Source organism: Amphibalanus amphitrite, unplaced genomic scaffold (genome assembly GCF_019059575.1).
Source record: "Amphibalanus amphitrite isolate SeventyFive unplaced genomic scaffold, NRLGWU_Aamphi_draft 000237F_arrow, whole genome shotgun sequence".
Classification (NCBI taxonomy): Eukaryota; Metazoa; Arthropoda; class Thecostraca; order Balanomorpha; family Balanidae; genus Amphibalanus; species Amphibalanus amphitrite.
The window spans coordinates 689,030-708,954 of NW_024881732.1; the positions used below are offsets into that span (position 1 = coordinate 689,030).

Genomic DNA, 19,925 nt, shown 5'->3' on the forward strand with positions numbered 1-19,925 from the left:
AACAAAAATAACTTCGGCATGACAAGCGCATCGTCGAGCACATCTATGCGCCAGGGGATCGAGTCTGGTTGAGACAAAAAGCCGTGAAAGCTGGAGAGTCGCAAAAGCTGTCCTCTCGATGGTCAGGACCTTACCGTATTGTAGACAAAGCCGCAACTGGACCTAGGTATGTCATAGCGCGTGAGGGAGAAGTCGTGGAAACCACAGCCCATCACAACCGTCTAAAACCCTGTCATTCAAATATAATCAGTTCGCACACGCCTACACAGGGTCACCCCACCCGCATATGGCGACGCAGTAGGCCTGCTGTCAACCAGCGGAACCATCCAGTTCTTCAAGCTCCCCTCCATCCCACCTGCTCCAATCGGGCTTCCTGCAGCCAGGGAACGGTGCACCCCCATTACAGGGGACCAGCTCTCCAGGCCAAACAGTGCCCGTGAGCGTATTCGCCAATTGTATTACACGAATCGGCCCACCAACTAGCGACATCTCTAGTGCGACGTCATAGCCATCCACCGCCACAATGCATGCATTGAGGCTAGATTTGAGTTGAGACTTTTTTGCAATTGTATATGGGTAACGAATATGCATGTGTCGTCGTAGCCGAGTGGTTAGAGTCTCGGTGTGGTGAACAAAAGGTCGGTAGGTTGATTCTTGCTTTAGCGGTTCTTTTCTCATAAGAAGTCGGTCGTAGACACGCATTTTTGGCCCCTTCGTTCGCACGCCAATATCGTACGCCCAATAAATCTCTGACAAGTATTCATCTGATTAAGGAATAAGTAGCAAAAGAACTGCAGTTGCAGTCTATACCTGAACTACCAATTTTGTTACGGCACTGTCGATATTCGTCAAAGTCGGAAGAGCTATTATGAAACACACTCGAATGACAACCGATTCCTGTATTATTCCATCGATCAGATAAGACATGCATAGAGATAAATTGATGACAGCCCGCCGTGAGCATGCAACTTGACAACCAGTCCCAAGTTATCTTCATAAACGTCTAATATAAATCTTTTTGACTTTAAAGGGACTATCCCACATTTAACATGGGGTTTGAGTTGAGATAGCCAAGTTTGCGGCGAGGTTCAGAAACCACTATCTATCTAGGTTGCAACCCCCGCGGCCTCTTGGTGTTGAAGAAATTCGTTCCCTTCATTTGAAAATGGGCCTTGTACAAGGCCCTATCTTTAACATGGAGCGACCGTTAGTGTGACGTCACCTCTTTTACTCATTCTGATTTAAATGAGTTTGTTCGTTGAAAAATCGCTTAAAACCTGGTCTGAGCTTTGTTGTGGTGCCTACAGAGTAAAAAGAATCAGCTTTATGACAGTAATGTGGCCTGGGGAAGGAGTTAATTTTGGGCTGTGACGTCACATATTTGAAAGTTTGTGTTTGGAATATGGGAAGCCTAAGATGTTTAATGAAAAATAAATGCCAGAACCGTGTTCCTGGTCATCCAATCTATAAAGTCGGGCACAATTTAACTGGTTTTAACAACATTTTAGAAGGTGGGATAGTCCCTTTAACTAGATTCCAAGTAAGGGGACTTAGGTATCCCTCTGGCGGCTTAAATGTAAAAGTTATAGTTTGGGCATAGCTCCTATAGATGACGCTCTTTGACTGCTGGAAACTGATATCTCGTCCCGTGATTACGCTAACAGCTATGCCGAACTTTTTTGTGCATGGTGATTCTTACACGAAAAACTATCCAATAGCCTGCTAACCAGCGTGCGATTTTTACTTTTCATCTTAGTTTTCGCTACTTTTAGGTACTTTACCTTGCCAAGTGCCCACCTACTTTCAAAAGGTCAGCGCCGCCCCTGTCATATGCTGCGTGCTATCACCCATTGGCAGTGAGAAATATTGATCAATGGCCATCGCCCAGCACCATTTGTCTTTCCATTCGCTACGTTCGCATAGTATGCACTAAGCATTAGTGATGTCAATCACAGAAAATCAGAACACCGATACCAAACCAAATACAAACAAAGACCATTGGAAAATACCGAAACGGAACCAATCGGTTGGACTGCAAATATTTATCTTATGCAACATATTCATAAGAATGCCTACGTCTGATTTCTTAGGTGCACGCCGTTGCAAATGTATAAAAAAAGAAACGCACAATGACAGATGACACGAAAATTGAAGTCGCCGAGTGGATTCGAACCACCTACCTCTGAAACACCAGTCAGATACTATAAACACTTCGCCACGGCGACAACATACTCTAGGAAGCTTAAATGTCGTTAATTTAAAACCTAGCTTCAATAGACGCCACCAAGGGCGAGGATCGAACGTATGACGCCACGCTGACGTCACTCAAGAGGCACGCTATTGGTCGGCCGATTCGTGTAACACAATTGGCGAATACGCTGCCCGTGAACCCTCTAGGCAGAAGCGGACGGCCTCCTCCAGAGGTGTTACTCGTACAAACGCGGTCAGGTCGTGCGTTTCGGCCGCCAGTTAAGTATGAGACATGATAATCAGGGTAAACTATCGTTTTTAAAGTGTATTCTTCGGTGTATATCCCTCGCCCGCACATGCCATTTTCCCATCCTAGAACGCACATGGGGGGGGGGGGGTGGTTGCCACCCCCCCGCGCCATTTCGTTCCTGTTGGAGATAGAGCTTAGCGGTAAAGACCAAAAAGATTCTTTGGGAAGAGACGAATCCAATGATACCCAGTTTTACCTCCTCAGGTCAGTCATTGACCTTCCAGGTCAGGTCAAACTAAAAAATGTTGCTGTTTTGGGTCACCGTTGGATATCAAGTGCGCTGCTTATTAAATACCGATGACGATGCTGTTTTCTGGTGCCAAGCCAGCTAGAACCTCTTTGTCACACTACCCGACCATAATTTTGCTGCTGAGGTCATTTCAGGTCAAGTTAGGTCAAGGTCAATTATATGTGTTTGTATGTCTGTGTGTGTCTGTGTGTATACTGATGTGTGCACCGATTGTTTTTGGGTCCATATTACATGAAATCATGATCTGAGAAGCTTTTACCAAAAATGCAGTCAAAAAACTTCACAAAAAGTAAATTCAGCTTGCCTAAAACGCAATTATCTTAGATGACCTAGGTTGACCTTGACCCTGACCTTGACCCCTGTACATCGTCGAACAACATGCTCCATGATAGGTGGGAGGTAAGACTGGCAAAAAAGGCCGAAATCAGGGTGTTAAAAGCCCACAAGGCCCATGGCAAACGCAAGATGTTGAGAATTGGCCATTTGGGTCATGACATGACCTGAAAAACAAGGTCATATCTCCGAAACCAAAAATCACAGAAACTTGAAATTTTCAGTGGACATCAAGAACGGATAGAGGAGCAGCTATACGAAAAATCAGCCTTCTAGCTCTAAAAATGTCGAGTGCAGAGCAGAAAGACTACCTGGGGGGGTTGGCAACCACCCCCCCCCCCCCATGTGCGGGCGAGGGATATAGGAACGGCGTTGTCTGTGCATATGAAAAGTGTATCATATTGACTAGGTTTAGGGTAGACATGCCCATGTGTAATGTGTATTGTTGTTGTGTTGGGATCTGAGTCAGAACCTTTCAGTTGTTGGGTTCCGGGGCGGAACCTCGGTAGGTTCCGGGGCGGAACCTCGGTAGGTTCCAGGCCGGAACCTCGGTCACGTGGGGGTACTGTAGCGAGTTCGATATATTCGGAGACGGACAATATATAGGACGTGTGTACGGCATGTGAAAAATGAATGGAAAGAACGAGAGATGATGGCAGAAAAAGGGGTTGTGGACGAATACAGTGACCGTGATGTGAAACATGGTTATGTGGTTAAGAGCCAGTAGTCTACGGATATTTTCAAAAAGCAATTAGAAATGGATAAGCGGACCGGTTTCGTCTATCAAAGACTTCTTCAGCGCCTTTTTCATACTTTTTGAGCTTTTTGAAAAAGCGCTGAAGAAGTCTAACAACAAGGGATACGTCTATGTAAGTGATCCGGTCTTACGCATTGTGCAATCCTGTGAGTGATTCCGAAACCAGGTACGTCTGATAAAGAGGTTAAGTTTTTAAGCATTGGGGACTGGAGTGTGCTCTGTGCCTGTCGTGTCACCAAAAACTAGCCTGTCTTGGCGCGTCCTTGTTTATCATCATGCTTGCGCACGCTGTCACCTGCATGGAGAAATGGCGTCGCCGATAACATAACCAGTTGTCGCGGACACATAGGGTACCGACCGCGGAAGTATGGCGGAAGCACGCGCCACGCCCTGGCTGAGGCCACCCACCGAATGGCACAGAGCGCAAGGCCGCCGGCCGCCGGTATAAGATCGGGTTCGGCCCGTCCCAGTGGCACACCTACCTCTGCGTCCCGTCTTGACTCTTCAGCCCTCCCCAGCAGCGGCTCCGTCATGTTTCGCCTGTTGGTGGTGAGCGCGCTGACGCTGCTGGGAGCCGCCGAGCCGGCGTTCCAGGGCGACCCATCCACAGCGGCCATCCTGGCCGACACGCGCCGGCTCCGGGCCGACGGCGGCCTGGACGTGGCCTACGCCCAGGAAGACGGCGTCCTCTTCAAGGAGACCACCAGCGGCGACGGCGAGCGGCGCGGCTCGTACCAGTTCGTCGGCGACGACGGCAAAGAGTACCGCGTCGAGTACACGGCCGGCGCCGGCGGCTTCCAGGTGATTAGCAGCACTCACGTGGACAGCACGCCCAGCAGCCAGCCGCCGGCACAGCCTGCGCCAACTGAGCGCTACCAGCAGCCCGCCCGCGCCGCCTCTCGTCCCGTGACCGAAAAGAAAAGCTTCAGCTCGTTCAGCCTCAGCTACGACAGCAGCGAGCCGCTGACACCCGTGTCAGCGGCGACAGCTCCTCCGCCGCGGAGGACGACCACAACCACCACGACGCAAAGACCAGTCCGCAAAAACTTCCACAACGGCAAGGTGTCGCTGGAAAGGGACAACAAGGGATACGTCTATACCTACAGCAAAACTGATTAAAAACTGTGATTTGATGTCAGGGGCATTCATGTTTGGAAGGGGTCTAATCATTCAATTCAGATTAGAGATGTCAATCAGATACCAACTTTTTGGTATACCGATACCAAACCGATACCAAATTGGTATTTGGTATTTTAAGGCATTTGGTATTTTGCTGGTATTGTGAACCGTCCCTAATGTAAAACAGGCTGTGAATGTGGTAAATAGTTGGTATTTTCTTGAGTTTACCAAGTTGGTTCGGATTCGGTATTCTTCCATGGTTATTGTTGGTGTTTGGCTTGGTATCGGTATAAAGGTGTTCGTAAATTGACATCACTAATACAGATACTAAATGACGTTTAACATGCAATGAAAAAGTTCGTAATAGCCCACAAAAAACTGACAAGAGAGGCATACGCGATTCACTGGTTGGGTGGACCATATCGGCCTAGTGCAGATGCTATACAACAGCCACTTGCGTGATGTACCGTAATAAGTAGGGAGCATAATTTATTGCTATGGAATTCAGCCGCATTTACCGGTTTCGCTCTTTTCGAAGGTACCATATTTTTTCAGCAAGCTTATAACACTAGCCACGTTTTTCAATTTCAGCTGGTTTTCGGTTTCTACGTTTTTTTTTTGTGTGCTCCGTTCCGATCGGGTTCTGCGTGCCAAGCAGCAGCGGCAATTGTGCGTATCGCGCTGTCTAATCTCTTGAGCTGCAATAAATGGATTGCCGAGCATAATCTACGGTCTACCTACAGTTTTGCTGTTGCGTTGTCAAAGAGGGTTCGTAGTGTGCGTATCAACTTGATGTCAACGCAAGCGACAGCGGACGGAGGCCGTGGGTTCGCTCGGTGTCAGCGGCGCCGCCACGCTTTTATGAGCACTACGTACACCCGCATGCAGGTTAGTGGTAGGCTCAGGCACGACACCCAGGGTGGGATGAAAATTTTCCCAAGTTCCAAGGTGCCTATTTATAACATCACCAAAACCTGAAAACTCTCCGGATTCGTCCCACTGATTGTCGAGAAGTCAACATTTTCATTAAAAATAATACAAAATGAGTAAAACGAATGATCTAATAAACACCCAGCTGACCAAGGGAAAATCGGCTGTCCCTGCCGTCCCTCCCTTGGCTTCGAACCGATTGCAGTCTGCAGAATAATGTATGTAGTTACAGTTGCACTTACACTATGTCGGGTCAGCTCAGCTCAGACCGTGTCGGCTCAGCTCAGCGGAGAGATGCCCGTGGACTGGAGCGGGACGTGTCGGCTCGGCGAGCTGCCCTGGCCGTGTCGGCTCGGCGGGCTGCCCAGACAGTGTCGGCTCGGCGAGCTGCCCAGACAGTGTCGGCTCGGCGGGCTGCCCGGAGCGTGTTGGCTCGGCGGGCTGCCCGGACAGTGTCGGCTCGGCGGGCTGCCCGGACAGTGTCGGCTCGGTGGGCTGCCCAGAGCGTGTCGGCTCGGCGGGCTGCCCAGACAGTGTCGGCTCGGCGGGCTGCCCAGACAGTGTCGGCTCGGCGTGCTGCCCGGACAGTGTCGGCTCGGCGGGCTGCCCGGACAGTGTCGGCTCGGCGAGCTGCCCAGACCGTGTCGGCTCGGCGGGCTGCCCGGACAGTGTCGGCTCGGCGGGCTGCCCAGACAGTGTCGGCTCGGCGGGCTGCCCGGACAGTGTCGGTTTTGCGGGCTGCCCGGACAGTGTCGGTTTTGCGGGCTGCCCGGACAGTGTCGGCTCGGCAGAGGATTGTGTCGGACCAGCAGAATTCGTCGGCTCGACTGCATCATCAGAGTGCCTGAGGGACAGGATCGATGGGATCCGGAGGAGAGCGGGAACCGGTTAAAGGAGCAATGGGATTCGCGTTAAAATGCGAACAAAATGATACATACATATGTACAAGTATATATTTTACATGATCAAGAAGTGCATACGGTAGAGTGAGATGAGAAGAGTTGTGTTGAGCGCGGATCACATTTAGGTGGGGAACAAATTTAGTTAAGCCAACTATCTCATTTACCTAACTCATTGGAGTCCAGGCATTACCCCCCCACCCTGACTTGACCGTGTCTCAAACGGTCAAATGACCACCGTCCACCACCAGTGACTCGGAGTAGAAAGAAGTATCACACGCGATAAATTCACGTTCTTCTTATGGGTGTTTCAATAAACACGAAATTTTCCGGACTACAATGCGCAGCCCCACGATCGATTTCAATGCACTAAAAAGTAACCAGGCCAAAATTTTAGACCTCTCTCTTAGTGCATATCTTCAGGTCGCGCAGGGTGACGAAAGTTTCAGAACGTTTACTATGGAAAGCCAATGGGAGGAAGGTCGGAAATATTGCATAAAATCATACATGAGTGATACGGAGTCTCGCAAACTACAGATCACGGTGCAGTTTTGGCTCTCCGTTTCCTGGAGCAGCAGAAGGCTAGGTGCAGAAGAAAAAAAGTACCGGAAAATTCTTATTCATCCTGCTTAGCTACGATAAAATTGGCAAAAACGGCCAAAAACGGTAGAAAAAACGTGGTTAGTCAGGGTGAATAAGAATTTCCCGCTACCTACTTTTTTCTTCTACACCTAGCCTAGCCTAGCCTAGCCTTTGGATTGGAGAAGAACCGTACGTACCTCTGAGCCCGGTAAGCAGTCCTTACTCCTTACCATTTCTTAGCTGGCAGTCTGAGAAAGTGGTCATTTGACCCTGCAGCTTCCGTTCCTTCATTCTCCTTACAGCAGTCAACGGACGCGTCGAAATAAACAACTTCTAGCACTCCACTCTTCTACTCTGCAGATCTGAGATCACTACCACCTTGCTGACCTTGCTACCACCCAAGCCCTATATCATTATGAGCAACCAATCACTCACAAAAGGCCTCTACACCAAGGCCCTAAAACTCTACACCACGCTCGGCGCTTGCTCGGCGCGGTGCATTCCCGACCCATGGTTGAGCATGCCTTTGTTCAAGACAAGGGTTCAAGCAGGTTCAAGATTCTCTTGAAGATTCGGCGGATACCTTGGTTGAGCCTTGAGCCATGCTTGAGCCCAGGTTGAGCCAAGCCGCCAAGCTTCCTAGTTGTTATGGCAACAAGAGCGTACCTTATTTTTTTAGCAGTTCAAAATGACAAATGTAATTTTGGTATGTCAAAACTGGTCAAAACAAACTGAAGTTTGGTGATTTTTTTTCAATTAAAAAACTTTTCAAAAAAACGTGATTAAATTTTTTTATATAAAATAAATTAACTTTTTCTTATTTTGAGCAGTACGTACTGTACGTAGTGGATTTCCTAGTCAAAAATTGCACTACGTACAGTGTACGTACTGTACGTAGTGGTGGCGGCGCCCCTGCTCGGTGTTACGGTGAGATGTAGAGGTGGCAAAAGATGAAAATTTTGGGAACCAGACTCGAACCAGACCCGGCTGGACATTTCTGGAACCAGTCGGACCCGGTCTTAGTTGGAATCGGAACCAGTTGGACCCGGTCCCCAAAAGTCAATTAATACAAATTACTTGTAGACATCATTAGTTGCATCATGTATAACAGCCTATTTCCCACTGGGAATACTCATGAGCTTGTGTGCAAAGAAACATTCACTTCATTCACTTCATATTTTGCAATAATGTGTAGTGTGCAAGATGTATAGTTTATGGTAGGACCCGGTTGGACCCGTCAGAAAATTTCCAGGAACCGGTCTGGACCCATATGGGTCCAGACTGGTTCTTTGGACCGGGTCCTCGGGTCCACATTTTGCCACCTCTAGTGAGATGAGTCCGGCGAGTTCCACACGCTGATACAGGAGCTGCGCCGGAATGATGCCAATTCCTGAGGGCCATCGGCTCTACTTCCAGATGGGTGTCAACAAAATCAACGAAGTGCTCTGCAAGATCGAGCCAGTTACGACGAAGGAGGTAACACACCTTGAAACAGCCGATCTCGGCACCAGAGTACCTGGCGACAACGCTGCTGTAAAGCCTGAACCCTCTTAACGATGTTTTTTATTGACGTATAATTCACAACCCGCGATTTGCTGGGGGGGCGTTAAACGCCCCCACTTTTTTTCGCCGGGCCATAGCATAAAAATGGCGCGCCAAATTTTCGGTACCTGTAGGGAATTGATTGAAGTTTATTGTGACAAAGTTTCAAAAAAATCAGTCGGAAAATTTTTGAGATATCGAGGTTTTAGTGACGTCATGATTTCTGAGTTTTCGACCAAAAACGGCATATGTTCAAAAAATCATATAAAATCACAGAATAGACATACAGACATGCCGTAAATGCCATTAGACTGCCAATACCATGATCAATCAAATGGCTATCTTCGATTATTGATTATCGTTCCGCATTTTCCAAAATCTTGAACTGAATCTTGGCAATTTTTCGTGACTACTTCACGACCATGATAAATGAATTTCTTAAATTGAACTTTTTGAGCCAAACACGTACACATATGATAAAATGAATGTCATCATCGTGTTCTACGCCCCAAATTACCTATAAAACATGTGTCACAGGCTGCGAATATCAGTTTTGATTTTCGGGGATATGTGCCTACCCGGTTGACCTGACCTTGACCCTGACCTATGCTTGACTGACCCCTATATGAAGCTGACACTCTTGTAGGCCTTTTAAGATGGATTGTGCACCGTTTTGACAGAGTTTATGGCGAGAGGCGCCCATTGCGAAGTTCTGAAGTCCATGCTACTGAAAGCCCGATTTCAGGTGTTTGACCTGACCTTGACCCGACCTGTGACCTCAAAATTCAACTTCAAAAGTAGTCATCTGAAGCGTCTCGTCGCGCTCTTTCGTTTGCCGCCTCGTGCGTTTCGCTGCGCCTATTGGTTCTCGAGTTATCGGCTGGGGGCGTTTAACGCCCCCCCCCCCCCAGCAAACGGTGGGTGGCGAAATACCCCAGCAACTGCCGGGTTAAACGTTTGAGCTTACAACAGCCAGAAAACTGATCAAGTTGCCTTAGTTTCCAATTAACTTCTCACGAGTATGACCGGCGCCAGAACTTCACGACGTCTTTCAATGCGCTATTTGTTCTGACCCACGTCTTTTGCATTACCTAGTGTACTTAGGACCTAGGTGGGACCATTAAGTCTGTGGCAGAGTCCTGCCACAGGGGCTTCACCACGATTCGCGTGATCGTCCCTGAGGCGTGCCGCGCCCGGGGGGGGGGGGGGGGGGTCCGTCCCTTTACCTTGCTATAGGCAGGGAAATTGTTACCAAATGCTGCCAAGATGACGTCACTGGGATGGTCGAGAGCTGATTGGTCGCTGAGGTTCAAGCGGTGTAGCAAATTATTCTGGCGCACCGGCGCAGTATTTCTGGCCATTTTATGGTACTATTGTTTTGATTGGTACCTAGCAGGGTTGTTACACGAGTTGCGGTAGGTACTATTTATTTAATACGTATATATGTATGTATGCATTTAGATTTTACGACCATAAGCGATCCACACATAGCGTGGTGATAACTGCCCATATAATGATAAAATTTGGTTTTATGCCTTGATGGTCTTTATCTAGTGATTGTCTGTTGGTTGTTTACGTTTTTTTTTTTTTCAAAACTCAGGCCTTGTTTTGAAAACTTCATTGGCATTATTTTGATTATTTTGATTCGGTTGATTAGGCCTTAATTTGATAACTTCATATGGTACCTATTTTTATTAACAGCACGTCACAGGTAAAATGTACGATTGCTTTTCACTTAGGTACGGCTCTCGCGAGATTAAGCGGTATGTTTTGCACTTTTACATTTCCGGTTATATCTCAGAAACTAATCGATCTACGATGAAGCCATTGTGCACCATCATGGCCGGCTTGTGAACCAACAAGTCGATCGCATCTTCAACACTTTTACAGCTTAACCCGCGCCCCACTGGGGTCTGTGTATAACACGCCCTACTGGGGGGGGGGGGGCTATTCATAGCCCCCCCCCTCCTAACTCCGAAACTACTGGGCAGATCGTCAAAATTCAAACGGCGTCTGATAGCCCCGCAAAAACTGTAAAGCGAAACCTAATTTCATTGACCTCGAGGTCACCGATGACGTCACAGGTCAGGTCAAAGTAAAAATTATTAGCATTTTGGCTTGTTCACATTTTGGGCTCTGGCCGCCGTCTTACAAGTCAGATCATGCTCATTTTTGGTTTCCACACTCGTGAACAGATGCTCTAGATACCTTGAGGGTACCAAACTTGTACTTTGATTTTCAGGTCAGGGTCAGGTCATCACAGGTCACGGAAATATTATATCATGCGTCGGTCACGTGACACATGTGTTATGGTCCATTTAGGCCATAAATTTCGAATTTAATGTCGTCTGTGTTATTTGAGGTCATTTTGAGTCGAAGTTAGCTTAGGTCAGGTCACTTTCAGGTAAAAAAAGGTCAAATTTTGAAGTTAAAATTTCTCAACAAAAAAGGTGTCTATTGGATGCAGTTTGAGCTCAGGAACACGATGGTGCCATTTATATTAGTGTACGATGTCAAATACGTACTGAAAAATTGATTTGAAAATTAATAGTTGTGAATTTTTTGCAATAATGCGTATAACTTGGCCATTTTTGAAGATATTTAGCTAAAACTTGCTAGAGTTAGTCATAATCATGCGTTCTGTCACATATATTCCGTTTTTTTTTCTCGAAAAGTCAAAAACTTTTTGAAAAAAATATAAAATATAAATTTTGAATATTATATAAAATTTTCAAAATTTTGAAAATCCGAGATGGCAGTTTGATAACGCGGTCAATTCCGAGTCCTTTCATGCAAAGAAATTGGATCTAGCTTAAAAACTGAGCTCTTGGGAGCGATTGCCGTGGTTCAATGTTTTGCGTCGAATTCGGACGAACATGACGTCACTCTGACGTCATTTCCGGCCGACCTATGGTAGCTACGAAGTTCAAATTTTGACACAAGGTGTCAAATTGATGCAGCCAAAGGTACTGAAAGTTTGGCGTCGATCCGTCAAGCGGTTTGGAAGTTATTGCGGAAAAACGGGAGGGGGGGTTGTAAATAGCCCCCCCCCCAGTGGGGCGCGGGTTAAGACGACGAAGATATACCCTGAAGTACTTTAAATTTTCTATGTGCAAAACCTACCGTTAAAACCCGCGAGACATGTACGCAATGTTGGGTTCACCACCAGTCAGGATGTCCTTTTACTTCAAGTATTTTGTTTCCAGGATATGGAAATTGAAGCAGGTTTTCGAAATCACTCGATCTTAAAGTAACCAGTACTCTGTAAACTATGGGAAACCCATTTTGGAGAGATAATCTCGATCTACTTTTTTCACTGGTGCTACCTTAGGCATTCTTTTTAGATGATGCAGTAGATGTTTTGCTTCAATATTTTCCACACATATATGAACATATATGAACACATATATGAACAGTTTTAACTTAGGAGTGCTAAGTTGCTCATATAAGGAACTCAGTAAATGTAGAAAAATGGGTAGTCAAAGAGGTGTCCGAAACTTCTTTTTGCAACCAAGGAGAGGCGGTGGCCAGTGGCCACCAGTTTTACAGCTATCAAATATTATATGGACAAGAAACTAGGCACATTCCTGCACTGAACATTATTTTGTTAGTAGTTCTGCAAAATGTCTTCAACCATGAAAAAGTTTTGACCCAAAAACATTGAAATTTGCTAAAAGAAGCAATTATAGTCATAGGCTGAGTTTCTCGGATGCTAGCATCACACTGCTATCTCATTTCATGGGCTGACATCACAGATTTTGGCAGTGTTGGATATAAAAGTACGGAGTTAATTGATATCTGCTAAGTGCTAACGGCAGCAGCCGTGAAACACAACCATAATAATCCTAAAAACATGTTTGCATCATTCAAACATAAGCTGGCACCTGCTAACTTTTCTTTCTTCCCACAGAAAAGTCATCAGAAGTCTCGAGGATGCCAGAGGATGCCAGCAAACTGCTGTGGCAACCTGTGGCCAAGGTATATAAAAACACTAGGTAACACCGAAAAATTCCTTCAACATGAAGGCAACGGGTTCAGGTCTTGACAACTAGTGCTAGCATGATTTGCAAGATACTTGCTACGTAACTACTTTACAGATTTTCCTAATACTTTGCTATTACTTATGTTTCGCGATTTAATAAAGACATATTTTTAGTTATCCTCATTAAAATTCGTTCTTGCCAAGAAATTTGTAATTTCACGGTATGACATCATGCCTTCAGGAAGCCTCGGATATCTCAGTATCTAGGCAGTGAACCTACTTAATTCTGATGTTTTTAGAAATGAAATTGATTTTTGCATTCTCTTGATATGAACTTTTTGGAAAACAACAGAAAAACATTAAATTATCGCTTTTCAAAGTGCCATTTTGTGCTTGATAAGAAGTGATGGCCCTTAGACAGAGCGTTCCTATAAAAAATCTAGAGTGAGCTGGCCTCTATAAAAATTAAAATTAGCACCAGTATTTAATTGTCTGTTAGATGTTAATTTTCATTAAGCTTAAGGTTCTACGGAAAAAGGCGAAATTCGCCCCTAAAGGCTTCAATGTCTGAATGAAAAAAGGCACTATGGTAAAGAGGTAGTTGAAAAATGGGAGGGAGCTGGCCTCTACAAGTTGTTGATTGAGATAGATTAGCGTATTGACTTTCGATTGATATACCTCATTAAGCATATGGTTTTACGGAAAATGGCTAAATTTGTCGAAAACTATCTCGTTTTTGTTATAAACCGTATATTAGAAATGGCGACGTGCGTCACTTCCGTCGCCGACGCCATTTGGACGCCATGTTGCCCGAGATTTGAGCGCTTGTACGCCTTGGCTTCTAAATTTCAAGATGAATATTGACGGCAGAAGACGGCGTTGTGCATATGGGGGGCACGCACTGATTTCAAGTGAGTCGGAAGTGCCAAAATTGAACAAGATTGGTTCCAAGTACGTTTCGAAGTCCGTCATTCAGGCCCTGGGAATGGGTGACCCTGGCAAGCTTGCTGGACGATACCTGTGTCATAAGTGTATTTCCTATGGCAGGTCGCAGATGAAAATTGTTCAGGTGAGATTACTTGACTGATGTGTTGGCTCATAGCTGGGCTCTCCATTGATGTTTGCAGTGTGAATTTACTCTTGTGCTGTGCAGATTCACAGGAATTTGTATCAGTCTGGGAGGTTTGGTCAATCAGTCATTTTTATCATATGCTATTTTTGTCACATGTGCTAAAAATGACAACGATTCTGCTATTTTTGGGAGCGATCCAGTCTGCAAAACGTGGCAGGGTTCGACAAGATCTGGTTGGGGCAGACACATGCTGCGTTCGGATGGGCGGTTTCGTTTTTTCATCGGGGATCAGGTACTCTCTTTGCAGACGTCACCCGAGCTGCCATATCTATGTCTCACTTGCGCAACAATTGTCTTTTCATGGTTAAATATATAACAAAACATATCTAACCTGACCTTACCTTACCTACAACCTACAACCTACCAACCTACAACCTAACCTACCAACCTACAACCTAACCTACCAACCTACAACCTACCAACCTACCTAACTGGATATGGCAGCTCGGGTGATGTCTGCTAAGAGAATCCCAGGGAATATTCCTCAGACCGTTTGGGCAGGCTTCTACGGAGAGTGCGCAAAAACTGTAGCCACTAGGTATATCTCACTCTGCATTTTGGGTCCGCGCTACTTGGAGATACTCCTTAGTCCTTTCTAGCCTAACCAGTTACCAAACCAAATCAAATCAAACAAAACCAAACCAAACCAAACCAAACCTGACCTAAACAAACTCATAAATAAAGCTGGTCCTGTAGCTCAGTCGGTAGAGCGTTGGACTCCGCGAGGTGAGAGCTCGTGTCCCGGTATGACGGTCCGGGTTCGAAGCGCGACGGGCGCTCGATGTTTATGAGCCTCCTGGCGGGTATGGTTGCGGTTGGTGGCAGGCCGTAGCCAGGCGAAGTCAGTGAGGGGACCGGCCGTGCGCGGCTATGTGCGTAGTTAAACTTCTGACTCTAAATTCTGCCATGCACCAGGAATTGCACGATCGGAGGGTAGAGGGCAGAGCCATCGCAACGAGCTCTGCTTAGCGGTGGCTCTGTCCTTGAGAATCCTTCCATTCAAAAGGTTCGGACTAAATTTATAAAAAATAAATGTGCCTCCTTATAATCCTTATGATGGTTGCCGTCCGGCCAAATGATAACTATTACGTACCTAATAATTACCTAATACCTAATGATTACTTTGCTTTCTTTCAACATCAATTAATGACTATTTTGTTTTCTTCCAGGAGAGCCAGCGCCATTCCGGATCTGAAAATGCTCTGCATGTCAGCATTGTCTGGTGAGGATTACCAGCAACTGATAAGCACTTGGTAGTGCTGCCAATGTTTGCCATTGATAGTGTTTATATCATAGAGCTTTGCCTTTCACTGTCAATTGTTGATTTCTTTATTTGGGACACATTTCTATGCTTTGCCATCTGATCTTTTTGGCCCCCCTTTCAGACATACTATGCTACCCAGTAGGTACCCTTATGGAATGGTTATGTATCTTACCCAGTCACTAGTCAGTAAGGTCCTTTCCACATATCTGGAAGTAATCTAAATCCTTTCACTTCTGCACATGCAGGGGTCACCCTGTTGCTCACTTGTTTTACAGCCCTATCCTGATTTGCCATCTTTTTGGCCACCTTTCAGACATACTATGCTACCCAGTACCCTAATGAAAGTGTGGTCAAAAATATTGCAAATCAGGATAGGGCTGTAAACAAACGAGCGACAGGCTGACCCCTGCAGAGTCCTTGTTGGAAGCTGGAACTAACTGAACTCAATTAGTACAAGACATGGAAGACATCAAATAAATAACAAATGAGTATGAAATGTATTTCATTATCCATTGATATTTATTTAGACAACTTAATAAATGACGTTGAATGAAAGAATTATGACATTTCATACTCACTCGTTATTTATTTCGAGACCTTCACCTTTGACATCTTTGTTAAAGGGACCCTCCCACCTTAACATTAGATTTGAGTTGAGATAGCCAAAATGGGGTCCCTGGCTCACAATTACTGGTTTGAGCACTCACAACATCGAGAAATGCCTCAAATCGAAAATATCTAATTTCAAAGTTGCAGCACTTTGGATTCAGAGGGGCTAATGCATTTGATACCCCTCTGAATGTGTGACGTCAGCGCGCAGATCTAACGATTTTTAAATGTTTTGACTAAAACGTTTGATAGCATGCGGTGGTATATGCTGCTTTGCGCGCAGCAAGTGCCGCACTTTCAGCTGCCAAACTATTGCTTCCAAATAAAGTCGCTAGGAACAGCGGAGATCCCAAAAAGTAAACAAAAGTAAAAGTCTAATATCTTGAAAACCGGTGAATATTTTTCAGTGAAATTTGGTAGATATTCTTTTTCGCTTTTTCTGAACCGAGCGACATCACTGTCATGCCAATTCATTAACTTTTTTGAAGGTGGGAGGGTAATTTTGTGTACATTTGCAAATATGTTTTAATCCATTTTCCTCCTTTCACAGGGATTGCAATATCCTAATCAATCACTACCCTCTAATGACCAACGGGTATATGCTCAGCACATCATCATATCACCGTTCCACACACCATCACATTACAAACATCATCACGCACCAATTAGTATGCGTTTCTGCTCTGAAATGGGTACATTTCAATGCTGTTCACAACCATTAAATCACATGTTCAATCCACTCCTGTTCGTCTCCTCAGTCACCCGGAGACCTTGACCTACTCCTGGTCCTCTACGCCCGCCAGCGCCGCTTCGTCTGCGGTGCCGACCAGCGCCGCTTCGTCTGCGGCCCCCGCCAGCGCCGCTTCGTCTGCGGCCCCCGCCAGCGCCGCTTCGTCTGCGGTGCCGACCAGCGCCGCTTCGTCTGCGGCCCCCGCCAGCGCCGCTTCGTCTGCGGTCCCCGCCAGCGCCGCTTCGTCTGCGGTGCCGACCAGCGCCGCTTCGTCTGCGGTGCCGACCAGCGCCGCTTCGTCTGCGGCCCCCGCCAGCGCCGCTTCGTCTGCGGTCCCCGCCAGCGCCGCTTCGTCTGCGGTGCCGACCAGCGCCGCTTCGTCTGCGGTCCCCGCCAGCGCCGCTTCGTCTGCGGTGCCGACCAGCGCCCTTCTGCATGGTACCTCGCCTGATGTAGCCACGCAGGGCGGAGAGTGGAGGTGAGCTATTACTGATTAGTTTTGTCCAGGTAAATTCAGAAATATCATGTTCATGCCACATCATCGCGGATTCTTTGCCCATCCGTGCGACCCCAGCCGGTAAGTCAACTTTTCTAACTTTCTTATTCATCGGTTTTTAACTTCGGACACTAATTTCTAGGGAGACCATAAATAAGCTTATATTTCGATGTTGTGTAGCAAGTTTATGTAGCCACAGCAACTCTTCATTCATGTTGCATTGAAACCAAATATGTCATGTATGTCATGCCGCTGGCAACGATTGTCTTGATGGCCTTGGTACCGGCATTCAGCCTTTCGAAAACCACTAAAATTGTAGCTTAATTTCCGTGTAAATGCTAGCTGACGGCAACTTCGTTCCGTTTCACTCTGCAGAAAAATCTTCACCTTCGCGGACGTGCCACACCTCCTAAAGCTTCTCCGCAATCACATTCTCCGGCAAGGCCTCCAGCTGCCAGGCGGCCCTGTCATCGACAAGAAGGTCTTTTGCAACCTTCTGGAGAAAGATAACTCTGAGTTTCGGCTATGCCACTTTCTGAAGTGGAAGCACATCACGGTGAGCAAGTTATCAATGTTAATTACCATAACCAGCAGCATTATGAATGATATGTGCCATCAACTTGGATGATTAATTCCGTGACGCTGAAAAGCAATGTCTTTTTACATTTGATGCAAAGCTGTGATAGTGTAGCACATTATAGTGTGTGTTAACTGTAGTCAAAAATTTATCTCGTCATTGGAAACAAGTTAAAAATTTACGAAATTTGACCCTTCAGTGAGCCTGAATGTTGACCAACAAAAAGTCAACCAACGTCATTATTTATTACTCCTTTGGTTCCCCGTGTGTCGCAGGTGCGGGGTCAGGAATGCCAGCGCGTGTACCTGGCCGCCCAGCTCCTCAGTGAGCGCGTGGCCAATGCGGTCTCGCACATCTTCGGTGACCGGTACCGGAAGGAGGCGGAGTTCATCGCCCTCGTCGACCAAGCCTTCGACACGTTCAACTCCCGCCACGTGTCGGACGGCAAACTACACCGGTCGGCGTTTGGGCTGGCCCATACCATCGAGGACCAGTACTCCTGCCTCCTCAAGTTCACGAAGGTGATGCGAGACGCGCGCGTGGTCGGCAGCAACTCGATGCTGCCCTTTCAGAAGGGCTTCGTGATGTCCTCCACCGCTCTGCGCGGCCTGTACAGCGCTGTGCAGCGGCATCACGGGCTCAGCTACCTACTGACCTCCCGGCTCAATCAGGACTGCGTCGAAAACTTCTTCTCGCAGGTAAGCATTCTAACATCAGTCACACATTTTGATGCAACTCAAATAAAACACGGGCGATTCTTTTCTTTCTTTCTTTCTTTTTTTATGCAGGTACCTAAACATTAAGAGCAATATGCACATAGACTATCACGCAAAGCCCTTTGTCCTGGTATTGTATCTAGCCTTGAAATTTATTTTAATTTGATTGTTTTAATACGTCTCGCCCGAATGTGTAGCTTACTACATATCTGGGTTGTGTATATAAGTACTTTGACGGCATTTTTTCTATCCTTAAACAATAAACATTCATGGTTTACTCGTAATGAAGACATTGGTCTTTTTTATATATATTAAGTGTTACCCACTCACACTCACCTCTTTTGTGTTATAATAGACTTTAATTACCTCACTCTGATAAACTATGTTTTGTTTCACTTCTTTGATTTCACTGGGTGACCCGGTAATGGTAAAAAAACAATAAATATTAGACCTGTTGTCACAGTGGTTAAGTTATACCCCGCACCTTTAATGCCCACCTAATCGAGTCTTTTTTTAGGTATTTTACCAACCACTGTTTCTATTTCAGTTGAGAGGCATGGGTGCGGCGAACACCAACCCCACGGCAGTGGAGGCCAAGAACCGCCTCCGCCTGCTCCTCATAGGAGCTGCGCCGACAGTGGCCGCCGCAACCCACGATGACCCGCGCGAGTCCGGGGCCTCAGTACTGCTGGAGGAGAAGGAGCCGACTTACCTGAGCGCCACGACGCTGGACCTGGACCACGAGCCGCCAGTGGAGCCAGAGGTGCCGGACGCGGACGTCACCGCGGTGGAGAACCTGGTGACCGCCCGCCAGCCGTGTCCGGGACCCGCAGCCAGCGCCGGCGCCGCCCCGCCACCTGCAAGCCTTCCCTCTGGAGCAACCGGTGTCGCCAGTCTCTCCAGGCAGGCGCTGGCGTACGTCGCGGGGTACGTGGCCGCTAAGTGCGCCACAGTGGACAGCACGCTCGGCAAGATCACGTCCGATGCCAGCGAGGTACCCCGTGACGAGCGCTACGCCTGGATTGACACCCTCAGCCGCGGCGGCCTCACGGTGCCCAGCGCGCGGTGGCTCGATGAGGTTGAGCAGCTGGAGGTGCTGTTCACCACGATGCACGGAGGAGATGTCGACCGCGGCCCCGGCGTCGTTAGGCGACTTGCCGAGGCTGCTGCGCTGAAGTTCCCGCAGCTGCATCCATACGTACTGAGGAAGTACGCTATGACTAGGACGCAGCTGCGGGTACGTGAGATCCGGCGCCTCATCGGCGACAGAGAACGTCTCCGAAAGGAGCAGCCTACCTGCAGCCGGGAGGCCAAGCGTGCGCGCCTGTACGTGCATCCTGGTGATTAGACTTCAGCGTGGCCCTGCTTTGTGTGCCGCGCCGGCTGTGGCGGAAGCCGGCGGCGGCGTGCCACAAGACTTTAGCGTGGCCTCGCTTTGTGTGCTGCGCTGGCTGTGGCGGGAGCCGGCGGCGGCGTGCCGCAAGACTTTAGCGTGGCCTCGCTTTGT

At 47.3% G+C, this 19,925-nt stretch overlaps 1 protein-coding gene and 1 long non-coding RNA gene across 3 annotated transcripts; both read left to right on the forward strand.

Moving 5' to 3' along the window:
* The first annotated feature begins 4,330 nt into the window (after positions 1-4,330).
* LOC122386018 (cuticle protein 2-like) lies at positions 4,331-5,301 on the forward strand. The gene has a single exon (XM_043374799.1). The coding sequence runs from the start codon at positions 4,372-4,374 to the stop codon at positions 4,957-4,959; it is 588 nt and encodes a 195-aa protein (XP_043230734.1). The 5' UTR covers positions 4,331-4,371; the 3' UTR covers positions 4,960-5,301.
* Positions 5,302-13,675: 8,374 nt separating this feature from the next.
* On the forward strand, positions 13,676-16,823 carry LOC122386022. Of its 2 annotated transcripts, none has more exons than XR_006257314.1 (3): positions 13,676-13,963; positions 15,196-15,248; positions 16,703-16,823. It is a non-coding gene; the product is annotated as an uncharacterized LOC122386022 (long non-coding RNA). The 2 variants fall into 2 exon arrangements; XR_006257313.1 differs by having other exon boundaries at positions 16,450-16,814.
* The last annotated feature ends 3,102 nt before the right edge of the window (positions 16,824-19,925 follow it).